This window comes from Chlorocebus sabaeus, chromosome 26, assembly GCF_047675955.1.
Source record: "Chlorocebus sabaeus isolate Y175 chromosome 26, mChlSab1.0.hap1, whole genome shotgun sequence".
Taxonomy (NCBI): Eukaryota; Metazoa; Chordata; class Mammalia; order Primates; family Cercopithecidae; genus Chlorocebus; species Chlorocebus sabaeus.
Window position 1 is genome coordinate 56580239 of NC_132929.1, and position 17590 is coordinate 56597828.

The 17590-nt window shown below is 46.1% G+C and overlaps 1 protein-coding gene across 2 annotated transcripts in view; it reads left to right on the forward strand.

The window, feature by feature from the left end:
* The first annotated feature begins 629 nt into the window (after positions 1-629).
* Positions 630-17590, forward strand: part of ARNT2 (aryl hydrocarbon receptor nuclear translocator 2) — a 201490-nt gene continuing 184529 nt past the window's right edge. Inside the window, exon 1 of one of the 2 annotated variants that reach the window (XM_008015665.3) lies at positions 630-930. In XM_008015665.3, the coding sequence (XP_008013856.1) occupies positions 900-930 (31 nt within the window). In that variant the 5' untranslated portion in view covers positions 630-899. The remainder of the gene's footprint in view (positions 931-17590) is intronic. The other variant, XM_008015660.3, reaches the window with a different exon arrangement.

Below are 17590 nucleotides of genomic sequence, written 5' to 3' on the forward strand. Positions count from 1 at the left end.
CAACTTGGAATGGAAATAAGGCTCTTGCAACGCCCTCAAGTAATAACCAATGGCAGTTATCATGGCAAGGAGATACAGCTGAGCGCCTTACTCAAAGCCAAGACATTCACAATTTTTTGGGCCCGGGCCCCTGTGCCTGGGCGTGTGCACTGTGCACTCCGAAGCTGTGTAAGGCGGTGGCCTTGGAGGTGCCCGTGGCCTTAGGAATTCCCGGGGTCGGGCACCCTCCGCTTAGCACCGCGCCGTGTCCCCGGCCTGAGAGCCGAGCGGCGCGGCTCTGGCATGCTAAGTGGGCAGCACTGGGGCGCCTTTGTTTCTCGCGGCCGTCTCCCAGGACCAGCTTCCCTCTGAATCTAAATGGGCTTCTCCCCCACCCGCTCCGCCCTGGCCCCCTGGCCTGGGCACGGCGCCCCTCGGTGATACGCGCCCGGACACCTGGGGAGTGGGCGTGCGGGGGCAGCCCGGGCTAGGCGAGCGCGGGAGGAGCGCCCGCGATCCCAGCCCGGCCAGGCCCGAGCACCTGCGCGAGCCAGAGGGAGCGCCCGGCCCTCTGTCCCCTCCAGTCGCCGGCGCCCAACTTGGGGGTCCCGCCGCCAGCAACCCCAAGTCTCGCGGTGCTACCGCTCTGACCGGGGAGCCGCGGGCCGGGCGCCCCCCGCCGCGCGACAAAGGCTGAACCGGGAGGAGGAGGCCGAGGAGGGGGAGGAGGAGGAGAGAAAGGCGGGGACGGCGAGCGGCCGCGGCGGCGGGGAGAGCGGAGGGAGCGCCGCCCGCCCGCGCCGTCCTTTGTGTGGCGGCGGCGGCGCCTGGGCCTGACTGGGTCCCCGGGGCTAAGTGCCCGGCTCCGCGCCGCCCCTCCCGCGCCCCTGCCAGGCGCGCGCCTATCCTCTCCGAGCAAGATGGCAACCCCGGCGGCGGTCAACCCTCCGGGTGAGTAGCGGCCTGGGCCCCGCCGCCCGCCGCAGCCCGCAGGCCTTGCCCGGGGCCGGAGCGGGCCGGAGCGGATCAGGCGCGCCGGGCGCCCCCGGGGGCGCGGAGCCGCAGCTCGGCGCGGTGGGTGGTGGAGCGGCTGTCACTGCGCGGCAGCTGCAGCATCAGCACCAGAGCGGCATCTGCATCCCGATCGCTGCCCATCCGGTCCCGGGCAGGCACCGGTCCGGACCCGCGGGCGGCCGGACGCTGCCTCGCGTCCTCGGGAACCCGAAGGGCCGGCCCGGGAGCCCCCTAAGTTCTGAAAATAACCGCCTTTGCCTTCCCCATCCCACGCATTTTTCTCTTCCGGTCCCGGCTTTTGTGGCATCACGGCGTCAGCCAGTCCTAGCTGGTGGAGGGCTCCGCGCTGACGGAGGGAAAAGTTTGGAGCTGGGATTCAACAGGGTACAACTCTTGGGACTCTCCCTTGCCCGCCCCGCCCCCCAAGCGCTGGTCCTTTGCGCCCTTTGCGACTGGCGGCTGTGTGTCCTAACCCTCTGGGACCCAGAACACCCAGCCTGTGGTCACCAGCGTGAAGCAGCCCCTGTCCTGCCCAGGTGACATCCCCTGCTTTCTGGGCTGACCTGTCCGCAGGGTGCAGTCTGTGACAACTGAGCTCATTAGGAAAGATTTCAAAAATGGAAGAGTTCTTGATGGAGTGGCAACATTTACCTGTTTTGGTATTGTAGTAGGGAAGTCCCGTTTTCGTTGGGAAAGTTCCCTACCTGATGAGTGTGGGAGAAGAGAAAGGTGAACATCTAAGCTGGTACAAACTTTTGGGTGTTGTGCAGAGGCTGCTGTGGGCACAGCAGGTTGCTAAGTCCCTGTGGAAGATGCAGGGAGAGTCACAGAGGGCGGCCCCCAGGAAATTCCCAAGAGAACGGAGGTCATGTGTTGGAGATAGGGAGGGTCAGGGGAGGAACAGCGATGCTTAGCAAAGAAAAGTGTCTGTCATCATAGAATTAGGCATGAAAGATCCCTTTCATCTAAGGAGGCCAGGGAAGCCTTCTGGACGTTTCGGCTGCACGTTGAAAACGGGAATGTTTGAATATACAGAGCCAGTAGCAGAGGGGTATTGCAGGCGTAAATGACAGTGGACTTGTTCTAAGCATGTGCAGAGGTCAGCGAGTGGTTGGTGCACTGGGGATCTAAGAGGCAGCAGTGGGATTTAACACTGAGTTGTTTGGATGTGACCAGGCTTTAAAGGACAGACTGAGGAGTATGGACTTTCTCTCTCCACATTAAGGGAGAGTCCTCTGCACACTTCCTAAGATCTAGAAAAATAAAATAAAATAGAAAAGAGAGAGAGAGAGAGACAGAGAGAGAGAGAGAGAGACCGCAATGGTATTGAACAAGAAAATCGCATGATCACTTTTTCTGGAAGATAAATTTGTCAGCCATGTCTAGGAAACATAGAAAGGAGGGAACAAGACTTGAGACAGGGAGCCTAGCATGAAATGAGGCAGGTGCTGGGGAGGTCAGAATTGGTGGCCATGGCTGGACCAGAGAGGAAGAAATGCACCACTGGGCAGGTAGAGGAGTTCCATATTTGGAACTGATTAGATTTGGAATAAGAGTGAAGGAGGAGGCCAAGGAGAGACAAAGGGGAGGTGTCCATGGAGACACCAAGGTGAAGAGCCTGTGTAATTCCAAGGAAGGCAGTTCCATCAGCAGAAATAGGGACTCTTGGAAGAACAGACAAGGAGGCCTCTGTCCAGAACACTGAGAAGGAACATGGCTGGTCTGAAAACACATCTGTGCCAGTTTGCCTGCGACTGAAGCTGTAATTTCAACCCATTCAACTACTTCAAAATCAATAGAAAATTGATAGATGTAAATGTTATGAAATCAGAAAAAGCAAAAGAAGTTAAATGAAGATATTTTAGTCCAATATAGGTTTACATTGGGAACAGGAATAAAATCCCTGGTGATTTACATAATTTCTATGTAATCAAATTAATTATTCTAGAATAATTGACATAATTTCTATGACATCATTATTTAAAACTGTTTTGTCCATTACATTGCTCTATGAGCTACATGGACTAAAGATGGAGTAGTTGCCCCTGGCCCGGTGGTGTGGAGCACAGGAAAGCCTGTATTTGTGCCTTGGACTGTGGGAGGCTTGAATGATACAAACACAGGGTATTGTTTGTGTTGTTAGTCAACACCTGGCCAGCTTGACAGCTGCTTTTCTCTGTTGACAGCTATACCGGAGATCTTCAGCATGGTGATAATTTCTCACGTGAAAATTCCTTGAGGTGATCGCCTTTCGTTTTACCATCATTTCTTTTACTGGTCCCCTGAGGATGATCCGTGGGGATGTGTTATTCTTGCCCCATGTGAATCTCCATCTTCTTCTTTGGGAGAAAGGGTTTAATTTCAAGGGAGATGGCTCAGGGTTTGAGCCAAAGAGAGAGAGTTCAGATTCTATGGACAATTTACAACAAAAAGAGCCATGGTACCCGAGTTTGTCACCCAGAACCTACCTCACATGAGCTTGTGACACTTCTTTGAATTCCTTTTTCTGCCTCCCTCCTTTCCCCAGATATGGTTGCTTTGCAAAGAATAAGAGCTTGGTAAACAGAATCAAATGGACTGGGAAGCACTAGGATTTCTTTCTGCTGCTAGTTTGTGTCCAGGGTACAAAGGCCACAGCCAGTCACCTCCCCACTCCACCAGTTGTTCCTTTTTTCCCAGCTGACCACTTCACAGCAGCAGAACCGTTTACAAAGACACTCTTCTGTGATGTGTAGTGGGGACTCTCTAGGGCCTTGTTGGTGACACATGATGTTGGGGTCTTCACACTCATGTTACTCTGAATATAATCTAGGTGCAAATTTCGACTCTGCTCCTTCAAGGTCCCCATTAGGGTTTTGGGTTAGGATTCTACCAGCTACTCTGGGAGAGGAGAAGGAAGGATTGGGCTCCCAGATATTCTCCTTATCACTTCTGCTATGACAGTCCTGGCTATATTTCTCATATCCTATGGCCCCTGGTACCCACTCCTTCTGGGTCATTTCCAGTCCTTACATGGGTCACTGAAACTGCTGTACTGGCTGATTTTCTCTTTTCTTTCTGGCCAGGAATGACATATATCCTTTAGACTAGAGAGTGAAGTCATAGAATCTTCTATCTGTGTGTGTGTGTGTGTGTGTGTGTGTTTTGCTACCTTTTTGAATGACATTTAAGTGTTTCTGATTTATAGGAAATAGTGAAGGTTTGAATTAGTTATATACATAAAAGGGTATTTGCAGCTGAAATGGCACAATTAAGAAGGAGATTGTTTCCCCAGTGTCATTGTTCCATCTTAATCTTTTGTAATTTAAGCATGAGGGAATCAGCTACAAATTCAGACCAATAATCATTAGGAATTAAGCATTATGTGGACATTCTCTGAGATCAGTATTTGCAGGGTAATTAACAAGGCTTGTATGTTTTAAAGGATTTCAAAATTATGTTTTAAGAGATTTGGAATTCCACTTTTTTCTGAAATCAATTACTGGATTTTTTCCCCCACTTCCACGTTTCTGGTCTTTGACATTTCAATTTGGATTTGATTGTATAGTGCAGGAAGATTCTCTGGACATTTAGAAGGGGGGAACTTAGAAATGTCCAGAGAAGGACATTTAGAAGGGGGGACATTTGAATCGGCTTGTTGAACTGATTGAGTGTCTTTGATATGCCAAGCTCTCTGCAGGGAATAGAGCAATGTGGAGATGAGGGAGAATATTTCTTGACCTCGGAGTTCTAAGTCTAATAGGGGAGGCATAGGTAGACTAACTTAATAACACCAAGTGGAATGAAATGAATGTTGACTAGGTGTGTTCATATCATCATGGGGAGCCAGAGGAAGTCTTATGGGAGGTAACTTCTGAACATGGGCCTTTTGAAGAGAGAGATTTTGACTCAGAGAATTTAGGAACGGTCGTTTTGAGCTAATGGCTGGGGTGTAAGGCAGACAAGATTTGTGAAAATACGGGATACTGTCAAGTGGTTGCTTCCTCAGTGCTCTTGGGGACTCAGCAGGACACTCAAGAATGTGGGTAGGTTTTGAGCCTTTGAGACATGTGCACTATGCTTGCCAGCTGTCCTGGCTTGAGTGAGGCTGGAACAGCCAAACCAACTGGACATACAGTTCAGCCCAATTTCTCTATATCCTGTCCTTCATTGAATCTATGAGCCTATCAATTGTAGGACACATCATTATTTTATGGACTTACAAGAAAAAAATGAGCTGATGACATTTTGGCTTCATCAAAAGAAAGAAAAAAGGAAGAAGTGATATCTGAAAAAAGAGGTTTATTTATTCCTTCAGTGTATATTTATTTTAATTAATTAATGAATTTTTAAAAGTTAATATTTTTAAAGGCTCTTTTTTAGAGCAGTTTTAGGTTCACAGCAAAATTGAAAGGAAGGCATAGAGATTCATCATATATCCCCTGCCCCTACACATGCACAACCTCCCCCATGATCAGCATTCCCCAGCAGAGTAGTATATGTGTTACCATTGATGAACCTACAGCGACACATCATTGTCACCCAAAGTCCATAGTTCACATTAGGATTCACTCTTGATGGTAGACGTTCTATGGGTTGGACAAATGTATATGACTTATATCCACTGTTATAATATCATGCAGAGTATTTTCACTGCCCTAAAAATTATCCATGTTCCACCTATTCATTCCTCCCACTTCCGAAATCTTGGCAGCCACTGATCTTTTTACTGTCTCCATAGTTTTGCCTTTTCCAGAAAGTCATATAATTGGATTCATGCATTACGTAGCCTTTTCAAACTGGCATTTTTCACTTAATAATATGCATTTACATTTTCTCCGTATCTTTTAGTGACTTGATAGCTCATTCATTTTGGTGGCTGAAGAATATTCCATTGTCTGGATGTACCACAGTTTATTAATTCACCTACTGAAGGACATCTTGGTTGCTTCTAAGTTTTGGCAATTATGACGAATGAAGCTGCTATGGGCTAATACTTATCGAGTAGCTACTATGTGCTGGGGACTGATCTGGGGTCACTGTGGTGAGCAAATTAGGTATATCTCCTACCATCATGCTGCTTGCTAGCAAGACAAATAGTCACAAAAGAGTAACACAATTAGGTTAGTTACACAAGCGTAACACAATTAGGTTAGTTAGAAATGTGTAAATGTTATGAAGAAATGATCCCCTGAGATAAAATAACCAAGGGACCTAAATTAGAGGATTAGCAAAGGCCATTTGAAGTCAGCGAAAGCCTCTCTGAGGAGTTGACCCTTGAGTCAAGCTCCAAGGAATGAAGAGAAATGTGAGGAAGAGCATTCCAGGCACAAGGAAGAGCCCCTTCAAAGGCCTTGAGTTGGGAAGAGCTCGAGAACAGGGAGCAAGGGTGAAAGTGGTGTGAGAAGCTGGAGCTGTGGTAGGGGCCAGCTCACGGGGGACCACAAAACTTGGGTTAGGGGCTGAGACTTCATTTTAAAAGCACTGGAAATCTACTGAAGGGGGTTTGAGCAAGGGACGTGGTCTGACCTGCACTTTTAAATGCCCCTTCTGGCTGCTGTGTGGAGAGCCAATTCAGTCCTTTGGACTGAAGCGGGAGGAAAAGCAAGACTCCATTAGATGGTGCTGACTAAGGCCAGGGGCTGTTAGTAGAGATGGAGAGAGAGAGGTGGATTTGAGTTGTACTGGGGGCAGGGACGCCATGCTGAACAACTCCAGGGGCACCAGTTACTTCCCTGTCCATCCCTTGGGCGGGGCATGTCCTCCTTGGGGCAGAATCATCATGACTTCATGGTAAGGAGTTAGGGGAAGAGTCAAGGATGATTCCCAGCTTGCTGTCCTGACACCTGGTTGGTTGGAGGCGACAGGAAGTTAGTGACAGGCAGGGGGCCTGTAGGGTGTGCTCCAGGCTTCAGTATTGGACAGTTGAGTTGAGCTGCTTGTGAGACAAGCAAGTGGAACTGTCATGGAGGCAGTGGGACACATGCTCCCAGAGATCTGGGCTGGAGAAGGAAACGAAGAAGGATGTTAGCCAGCCATTTACCAGGTTCTCTAAATGCCTTCCTTGGGGTTAGTTCACAGAACATAGAGCTCTTGGTTCAAGTACCATAGTTCCCAAGCAATGCTTGCATTTACTGCTCTATTGTCTGTCTGTATTGAGATTCACTAAGACACAAGGTCGTAGGGAGATTATTTCTGCATCTTTTACAGATTCAGCAATCCACTCATTTTCGTCTACGTACCTACCTACCTACCTACCTACCTACCTACCTGTCTATCATCTATCTACCCTCTCTCTCTCTTTCTCTTTCCCTCCTTTTGTGGGGCAGGTCAGGCTATTGGACTAGCTCACTACACGAAACTCTTTGTTGAATGAAGAAAAGTTATTTCTCAGTTTTAGCCAAGCTCCTTTCTACTTGAGGGTTCTTGTTTATGTTTTGTCCCTCTTCTTGGAATGATTAATTGCTCACTGTCCTTCCTTCCCTACCCTTACCCCCTCCTCACTCCTGACCATTTTCCTGTCCAATGTCCAATTCCTTCTTTTCTTCTGGGCTCAGCTTGAATTCTTACTCCATTAGGGAAATCTATCCTGATCCCGTTATCCAGGTAAAATGTACCTATCATGCATTCTTCCAGGGCCCCATAAGGCTGTACTTTGCTTCTGGAGCACTTAGCCTCATGTAAATTGTGTAGTTATTTGATTGATACCTGACTGGATGCCCTGTGAGGTCAGGGAATGTATCCAACAGTATGGCAGCCCTGGCATTTACCATACTGCTTCCCATTACAATAGATACCCGGTAGGGTTTTGTTAATGAATAAATAGAGGGATGCCAGGGAACTGTCTTATATTTTGTATGTGGCTGCCTTTCAATGACTCCCTTGAAGGAAAGAAAGCATATATCCTATATTTGTGGGTCTCTGTAACAAAATAGGCCAGAGATGTCTAATTGAGATTCTGACTTTTATTTGTGGAAACTGATTTTGATCTGAAAATCCTACCAAGATAATTCCTATGCAAACTAGTTCCTCTAGACTTTATAATAAGGAGCCTTGGACACACAAAGCTCATCATTCTTTCCAGAAGAAGGTTAGGTCAGAATTGAACAGTCAAATGTATTTATATATTTTTATTTTATACTGCTGTCCACCAAGGTTAGACCAGAGGCTCAGAGAGGCTCAGAGACTTACCTCGAGTTCCCAGCAGGTGGGTGGATGAGCAGGTCCTACACCTACCTGATACCTTGGACACACAAAGCTCATCATTCATCCCAGAAGAAGGGTAGGTGATAGCTTGGAGACTGGCTGGTGGTAGTGGTAGGTTCCGTGTTACAGTCCCACAAGGGTCTTCTCAGAAGGGAAGTGGGATCCTCCTGTTTACTGCCTTCTGCGCGTGTGTGAAACTGTTGACATGGCTTGCTTAATTACCAGCAGTTACTAATAAGGCAGACTCCAGGCTGGCTTTGAGGTTCAGCCACCCTAACAGCATTCAGGAAGGCAGCAACAAGGTCAAAGGATGCATTCATTGCCCTCTGATTAAATAGTGCAGGCTTTAGAGTTGGAAGCTGAGGCTCTTTGCAGATAAGCAGAGACTCTGTGGCTACCAAGTTTATGACAATTTGACCATTTTTTTTTTTTTTCAGGGAAATGTACAAAAATGCCAAAATGTTTACAGATAGGCACTTCCTGCTTTTGTACATTGTATGAAAACATGGGGCATCTCTTACTGTTTTGGTTTCATTGTGAGAACACACCATGCAGAGCTTGGGGCTCTTCTCCTAGCCCCTGCTGAGGAGTTGGTTGCTTTCTTCACCACAACCACTTTTCCCCCACAATGAAGATCTGTGTTGATTGTAAAAAAATTTGGAAACTGCGCAAAAGCACTAAGATAATTCTACCACCCATAACTAACATTTTTGCATATATCCTTACAGACTTTTTTCTAAATATTGTGTGTGGGTATATATATATGTATAACAAAATAGAATTATTTTGAGCATATTGTTTCGTCATCCCTTTTTTTCCTTCATTCATGGTATATCCTATCAAGGATACTGATTTGAGAGGCTGCATGGTATCTTGTTTATGGCTGTGTCATAATTCATTAACTCTCTTTCTTATATCTGGGCATATAACATTTGGTGTGCTTTTCTGTTTGCCAGAATTGTACATACCATTGTCATGAACATCCCCGTATATGAATGGATATATACATACATGATTTTTTCCTTATTGTCACTTCTTTGAAGTAGAATTGAACAGTCAAATGGATTTATATACTTTTGTTTTATACTGCTGTCCACAAATGTTAGACCAGAGGCTCAGAGAGGCTCAGAGACTTCAACCTGGAGTCCCCAGCAGGTAGGTGGATGAGCAGGTCCTACACCCAGACCCTGTGCCCCCTATCCTTGGCAGGTTCTGGCAACCCAGGCCAGGCCCTGTTGCCTGTAAGTCTGGAACTCAGATCATCTGCTGATGTCTATAAAGAACAACTGTGTACCTTTCTTGGCCTCCCTTCAGTGATTTAATAATTTCAGTGGCTTCTTTATTAACTGCTGTTAAGGTAATTTGTTCAGGTCGAAACAGGCAGGAAGTTACCTTACTCAACAGGCAGAGAGCCTCTGATGGCTTCAGGGGGCCACAGCAGGGTCCCAGTGACTGGGGTCTCCATGCCAACCTGGGTTCTCATCAGAGGCCCCATTGTTCTCCCTCCACACCCTCCCTTACCAATTCACCTCTTCCATATGGTTTTCATCAAACGCTGGGGCCACTGACTTACCTGGAAAACTTTGCTCACCATCTGTTGTCCGCACATCCTCCTAGGATTGATCTACACACTTCCAGCCAGACCACCTGGCTGACGGGGTAGTCCCAGGGCTTAGAGAGCATGCGGCGAGGTGATTTCTGGTCCTTCCTGCCTGCACGTGATACTGTTAGACAGGCTGTGGTGGTTATTCCTGTTTCAAACGCGCATTCAGGAGTTGTTAGTAACTGAGGATAAATGTGTTTCTTTCTGATTTGGCCATCCCTACTTTTCTTCCAACAACTCTAAAAAAGTAGAGAGCAGCTGCAGGTAGAACTGGGCATCTCTGTATCCAGGCTCAGGTGGCAAAAGGAAACATTCTGAGGTAGGGCAGCCTGGGAAGATTCAGGGGTGCCATGTCCAGGGTGGGAGCACCAGAGGAGTTGGCCTGAGTGGAAACCCAGCTCTTCAGGTAGAACCAGGCCTTCCAAGAGACAGATTAGCTGAAGGCCTTACAGGTGGCTGAGCGAGGGAGGTGGGGCCAAAGGAGAGGAGGGTGGCCTTCCACATACTCTGCCTGTCGAGTAAGGCAACTTCCTGCCTATTTTGGCGTGGACTGCGCAATTACCCTAACAGCAGTTTAAAAAGCCACTGAAATTATTAAATCACTGAAAGGAGGCCAGGAAAGTTACATAGTTGCCCTTTATAGATGTCAGTAGGTGAGCTGAGTTCCAGACTTAGAGGTAACAGGAAGCCAAAGTTAATTGGTGCATCAATTTTTAAATTAATAGCCACACAAAATAGTTTTGTCTTTCTTATCTTCAATAGACCTCTGAGTTGGGTGGCAGGAGATGCGAGAAACCTGGGCACAGAGGCCAAAGGTGTATGCACACAGTGCTTCTCAACTGGGAGCATTTGCAATGTCTGGAGACATTCTTGGTTGCCACACCTTCAGGGAGTGGGGGTGCTACTGGCACCTATGGGTAGAGGCCAGGGATGCTGCTAAACATCCTACTGTGCACAGGGCAGTCCGCCACAACAAAGAACTTATCCAGCCTCAAATGTCAATAGTGCCAAGGTTGAGAAACTCTGGTTTATGGGAACAAAACTCTGTAGGTCTCTGGACAGTGGCAACTAGAAGAAAACCTCAGGAGTTTCACAAGGGTGTGTGGCCCCCAGATAATAAAGGGCTGGCCCCTTTAAAACATGTCAAGAAAACGTGACAGCTTTAAAAGCAAGATGATGCTTTTGAGATAATTATGAAATCCGCGATGGAAGTTAATTTAAATGTGAAATAACAGAACTGCAAAAAGTTATTTTATTATTATTTTTAGAACAGCATTGATGTTTCTATTCCATCAGCAGTTTGAAATGAGGCATAGTCTGGAATCGTTTGCCATAATTTGATATGCTTGATGGATTCCAAGTCCCCCAAAGAATAAAATGAATGAATGTGATCAAGGATCACAGCTGTGCTCTCTCTCTCTTTTTTTTTTTTTAAATTTCACACCAGAAAACTTCCAATTGAGTTCAGCCAACCTTCCTGAACACCACTTCTATTCCCTACACAAAGGGTGCTGCGCTCAGTGCTGGTGGTGGTGGTGCAGTTGGGGCGGATTGGAAAGATGTGGCATAAAACAGGTTGGCTATGTGTGTGTTCCATCAGTCTCTAACACAGGCAGCACTGGACACTTATGCAAATTTATGCAAATGACTGACCAACCATTGGTGAACAGAGGAGAATGTAGACCCCATCCATTTCTTTCCTGCAGGCAAGGAAAGATGCTGAAGACTGTGTTCTGGACATGCAACACATTTCAGGACCAGTGTGTGCCTTTTCCTAGTCAGTGTCACCAACTGCAGGCCTTATTCCCAGCTGCCTGCTGGGTCTGTGGTGTCCCACAGATTCTGCAAAGCCCACCTCTCCCACATATTTCCTCCTCCCACTATGTCCCCTGTGGCAGCGAGTGGCACCACTATCCATTCATTGGCCCAAGCCAGACGTTAATTATTTTAATTGCTTATCCACCTAATTAAACAAATATTAATTGAATGCCAACCATGTGCTCACAGTGGTGTGCAAACCCAGGCGTGGTTTCTGCTTTCACAGGGCTTTCCTGTGTGGCAGGAGAGTCAGCCATTTATTAAATAATAAGTATTGTGAAAGAAAGGAGTCTTTGTTTCCAAATGCAACAGGAGGCCATTGAAGTGTGGTGAGTGGGGGCGTGACATGATCGGAGGTGGGTTCTGAAAAGCTCTCTGGCTGCGGAATGAAGGACATGCTTATTGGCAGCAGGCTGGTGAGGAGGGAGGCCTGCTGGGAGGCCATTTCCGAAGTCCACGTGAGGGACGTGGAGGCCCGGTCCATGTGACAGTGGACGTGGACAGCAGTAAATGGAGCCTTCAGATACTTAGGAGGAGAAACAATTGAGCCAACAGAGTAAGTGGTGGATCAGATATCAGAGATGAGAGAGAGAGGGAGTGGTAGTGTTCCTGATTTGACCACTGGGTGGATAGGCTATCATTTCCCCAGCTAGAAAATACTGGATGAGATCCAGATATTTGGGGCTTTTTGGTGGGGGTTGGGGGAAGATCAGGAGTTTGATTGAGTTTAAGGCACCTTGAGCTCAAGACCTCCAAAGGAGATGGGGATTTGCCAGAAACCTTCAAGTTGCTTCATTTCTCCCTGGAGTCAGAACTTTGCTTTCCCTCCAGCCCCCGCTCCAGTACTGTGTCCCCAACACCTTGAGTAAGGTCTGGCACATACTTGGTGCTTAAAAAATATTTGTTGAATAATGAATGAATGAATGAATTGGTCTTCACATCCTCCAGATCCCAAACAAATAAAAAGAGATATGTCCATCACAAGGTTTTGTGTTTTTGGTAATATTTTATGCTCAACTTATTTCAGGTTTACAGACAAGTTGCAGGAATAATACAGAAAGCTCTTGTATATTCATCCCCCAGATTCCCCCATTGTGTTGCTATTTTACCATATTGGATTTATCAGTTTTTTTTCCTCTCTCTCTCTGTCTGTCTGTCTGTCTGTCGCTCTCTCTCTTTTATTGTGCCATTTGAGAATGAGTGACATACACAATATGCCTTCTAACTCTAAATGCTTCAATGTATATTATATCCTAAGAGTAAGGGCATTTTCCCACATAGCTACAATTTATGACAAAAATCAGGAAGTTGGCATTAATGTAATAGCATTATCTAATCCACAGACCTTTATTCAGTTTTCACCAGTTGTTCCACATAACAAAAAAAAAAAAATGATTTTTCAGGTTCAGGGTTTAATCCAGGATTATTAGTTACATTAAGTTCTGATGTCTCTTTAGTGTCCTTTAATTCTGGAATAATTTCTCAGTCTTTTTTTTGTCTTTCATGACCTTAACATTTTTGCCAAGTATAGGCCAGTTATTTTGCAAAATATCTCTCAATTTGGTTTTGTCTGATGTTGCCTCACAATTGCATTGGAATTGTGCTTTTCTAAAATTTTTATTTTTTTGGCAAGAATACCCCAAAAGTGCTGTTGTGTCACAGGGTTACTTTTAACAATCATTTAAAAGTGAGTCTCTCTGTTGATGAAGTCAAAGTCGTGTGTAGACAAGACTAAGGAAAGATGATTAGTCATTTAAGATGCCATTTACATGCTTGGCCGACCACATCTTTGGGTCCTATACACCATTTGCGAGTATAGGCAGCTTTCACATGCTTCTTGTTGAGTACAGGTCTCAGGGTTTGTTTAAAAAAAGATTGTAACATTAACACTTTACTAAACTAAGTATCAACTTCATTTGACAAATAAAATAATTATAAGTGAACTATGCAAAGATTATCATATCTCTAATAAAGTCAATAGGGAGTTGAAGTGTTTAATTACTAACTTTCCTGACATGCAAATTGAAAAGCTTTTCAGGTAAGTTGCTCACATGGAATGCCTGAAACACACTGCAATTAACAATTGGATCTTCGTTCAAACAGTAATTAGTGTGTGATTTGTCCCGTTCTTGGTTGCTGGTGCATATCCAGGTTTAGATGTGTATTTGCATTCATTTTAGGAAATTAATTTATGATTTCTTTTAAGTTTCACTTGAAAACAAATTTGCGTTTTACTGTGGCTTCATAAAAAGAGATCACCTTTTGTTGCCTGACTTAGAGACTTAAAAACCAAATTTGGGAGGTTATAATTTGTCTGCAGAGACTTGCCAGATTTTCCAGTCTGAGAGTTCTCCCTCCCTTCCCATCCCCCTTCTGCTGCTTCTCCTCCCTCCTCCTTCTCTTCCTTCTCCTTTTTCTTTTCTCCTTCTCCCCTCCCTTTCTCCCTCCTTCTCTCTCTCTCTTCTCCTTCCCTCCTCACCCTCTCTTGCTCCTTTTTTCCTTCCTTCTTTTCCTCCTTCTCCTCAACCCCCTCTCTTTTTCTTAAAGACCCAGAGAAACAGGATGAGGTGCAAATGTTTGGTCTACCCAGTAGTTAACACAGTCCACTAGGAGACAGTATAGACATCGAACGCATCCGTTTTCCTAGCTGTGAAATGAGGTGGCTCCTTCTTTGAGGATTGGCTGTGCACTAGGGCTGTTCTGTGTGCTTGGGATTCAGAGGTGGACAAGGCATTGCATGGCCTGGTGGGCCAGGGGACCATAGTGTGTGGGTGGCTGGTTGCTCTTTTGTCCCTGCTGTTGCCTTATATGTAAAATGGGGGTGATCACAGTGCTCACCTCATTTGATTGTGGCATGGTTCTATTTACCAATGTTTGGGATGGTACCTGGCACACAGTAGGTACTCTGTAAGCACTACTTGTTTCTCTCAGCACCACCCCAGTAGTGTGGAACATGGCACAGGGTTTGGGATTGAAAGGCATCTTTCCAGCCTAGCAGTGAAAAGCTGGGGAGCAAAAACCAGATGTGCTTGTTGAAGAGAGGGGGTCTCTCATGAAACAGCAAGCCCATCTTCCCTGGCACTCTGAGGCTGCTGGGTGTGTGCAGCATCATAAGCTGTCCCTGCTCTGGGCATTCCCAGTTCCACTGTGGGAAGAGCCTCTAGGCCCTGCCTCTGCTGCCCCTACCTTGCACTGCCCTGGGAAGAAGGACAGCGGCGACCTTGGATTTGTCCCTTCCCCGGACCTCCTGGATCTGGTTGCTTCCTCTTGTCCCTGTTGTGCTGTGACAGTCTTCTCACCACCCCTCTCCATTTGCTGGACCATTATTCTGTCCTGACTTCTGCAGCCGAATGCAGATCAGCAATGCCCTCATCACCCACTCCCCCTTCCCTGTCCTCACTGACAGAGGTGGGTGAGGGTCCCACTGTCCAAGGACTGTTCTTCCTCTTGGCCCCTCCCATGCTCAGGACAGACCAGATGGGATCTGACCACCCACTATGGATCCTCTGTTGGGTCTGAGGCTAGGGCTGCTGTGCTGTGGGATGGATGCTGTGTCTGGTCTGCCTGCACATCTGAAACTTACCTCTGTAGCTCGCTGGGTGCCCTTATCTCCTTGTACCTCCTTACCTGGCCCTGCTAGGCCTCAGGCTGAGTCCCAAGACAATCAAGTTTTGTACAACACTTTATGGACAGACTAGGAGTTAGGACCTGTGCCCCTTTTTTCAAGTTCATTCATTTGTCCTCATTTATTCATTCAATAAATATTTATTAAATATCTGCCCTTCATTCATCACAGTGCTTAGGTGCTGGGAATACACTGGGTGGAAAGAATGACACAGTCTGTGCCTTCATGCGTTTAGAGGCTTCTGAGGGGAGCGTCTTCGCGAGTCCTCCAAGCTGAATATTCTAGCACTGGAAAGAAACCATTTTCTAGAACTTAGGATCTGTTAGGTCTGTCTGACACTAGATGGCGTGGTCAAATAGATACCTCAGTGATTTGCAAACATGACCCAGTGATCACCAGGAGGGCTTGTGAAAACACAAAGTACTGCCCCATCTCAGTTTTAGAGTCAGTAGTTCAGGGGTGGGAGTGGGCTGGGGTGAGATTTGCATTTCTAACAAGTTCCCGGTGATGCTGATACTGCTGGCCCAGATCCCCTTCAGGTCCACTGAGGCAGGGGCAGCACTTTGTGTTTTCACAAAGCCAGTACTGTCCAATGCCAGCTAACTCACCTGGTTCAGGATGGCTGGGCTCAATAGCCCCATTTCACAGGTGAGGAAATAAAGGCAGTCGAATTGAGCCTTGAAATGCTGATCCTAACACACGGATGATCCCAAGTGTACCTTCTTTCTACTGTCACACTGGCTTTCCCTGGGTGATCTGGAGGGAGAAGGGAAGATAATTAATGAGTGGACTGTGCTGAAGAGAAATGAACCAGAGATGTTAACTAGGCATCCAGCAGTGTGAGAGGGTAGGAAGAGGAATCAGTGGCCCAGTCCTGGCATTGACACGACATGGTGCCCTGGGACACCCCTTCCTTTTCTCTTTGGGCTTTCGTTTTCTTATCTATAACGTGAAAGGTTGGCATGAAAGCACCTCTCATGTGGCAGGGTTCTGGAAAGTCCCGGGAGAAAAAGCTGAATAGGTTCTCAGGGAATTTCCATGGTATTTGGGAGATAAACACAAATGGTCTTCCTGTGCCTGGCAGCAGGTCAGCCTTGAACAGCAGGGGATACTTTGCTTTGGAATGCAGTTTAAGGCCCTCACCAGAGGGCCTTAGGATAAGGGGTGGAGCATGAAGAGCCTTGGAGGAGATGGTGATGGGCTCCGTCTGAGATGGGGAGCCTGGGGCAATGGGAGGATAGGCCACCGATGGCCACAGCAACCTCACCTCCCCGTGCAACCAGCCATCCACGTATTTCTCTGAGCCTCTCTCCACATTTTATCATCTCACACCAGAACCCACATTCTGGATCTGTCTTTTAATTCTTCTTCTATCAGCCCCTCTTTTTAGTTTTAATAAAAATACCCTATGAACATATGAATATATGTGTTGACTATACAGACGGTCCCCGGCTTACAATGGTTCCACTTAAGATTTTTGACTTTATGATGGTTATAAAGTGATATGCATTCAGCAGAAACTGTACTTCAAATTCTGAATTTTGATCTTTTCCTGGACTATTGATATTCGTTGCAGTACTCTCCCAAGATGCTAGGCCAGATCATATGACACAAAGCCTATTTTATAATAAAGAGTTGAGTGTCTCATGTAATTTGTTGGGTATATACTGAAAGTGTTCTGAGCATGTTTAAGGTAGTCTAGGCTAAGCTAGGATGTTTGGTAAGTTAGGTGTATTAAATGCATTTTTGACTTATGATATTTTCAATTTATGATGGGTTTCTTGAAATGTAACCACAGCAGAAGTGGAGAGCATCTGTATGAATATATATAATGAACATATGAATATATATTATGGACATATAAAAATAATTATATGTGAACATATATATTTATAAAAATATATAAATATACATTTTATTGGAATGAATATATATATTGGAATGAATGGAGTGTGTGTGTGTGTGTATATATATGTACAGATGTTCATTCCAGTAAAAGTGGCTTACTACCTGCCCTAGAAGAGTCAGTGAGATGAGATGGTAAGAACATAATCACTCCTGGGATGGTTGACCTGGGGTGACTGAAAGCACGGAAAGTGAAAGATGACAAGGGACTACTGCAAAAGGTTTGGCAGTTACTGAGTGTCTACCCAAAGGCAAGAGAAGTCATTATGTCAAAACAGCACATGCACACATACATTTATTATAGCACAATTCACAATTACAAAGATAGGGAACCAACCTAAGTACCCATCAACCGATGAGTGGATGAAGAAAATGTGGTATATTATCATGGAATACTATTCAACCATAAAAAAGAACACAATAATGTCTTTTGGAGCAACTTGGATGGAGCTGGAGGCCAT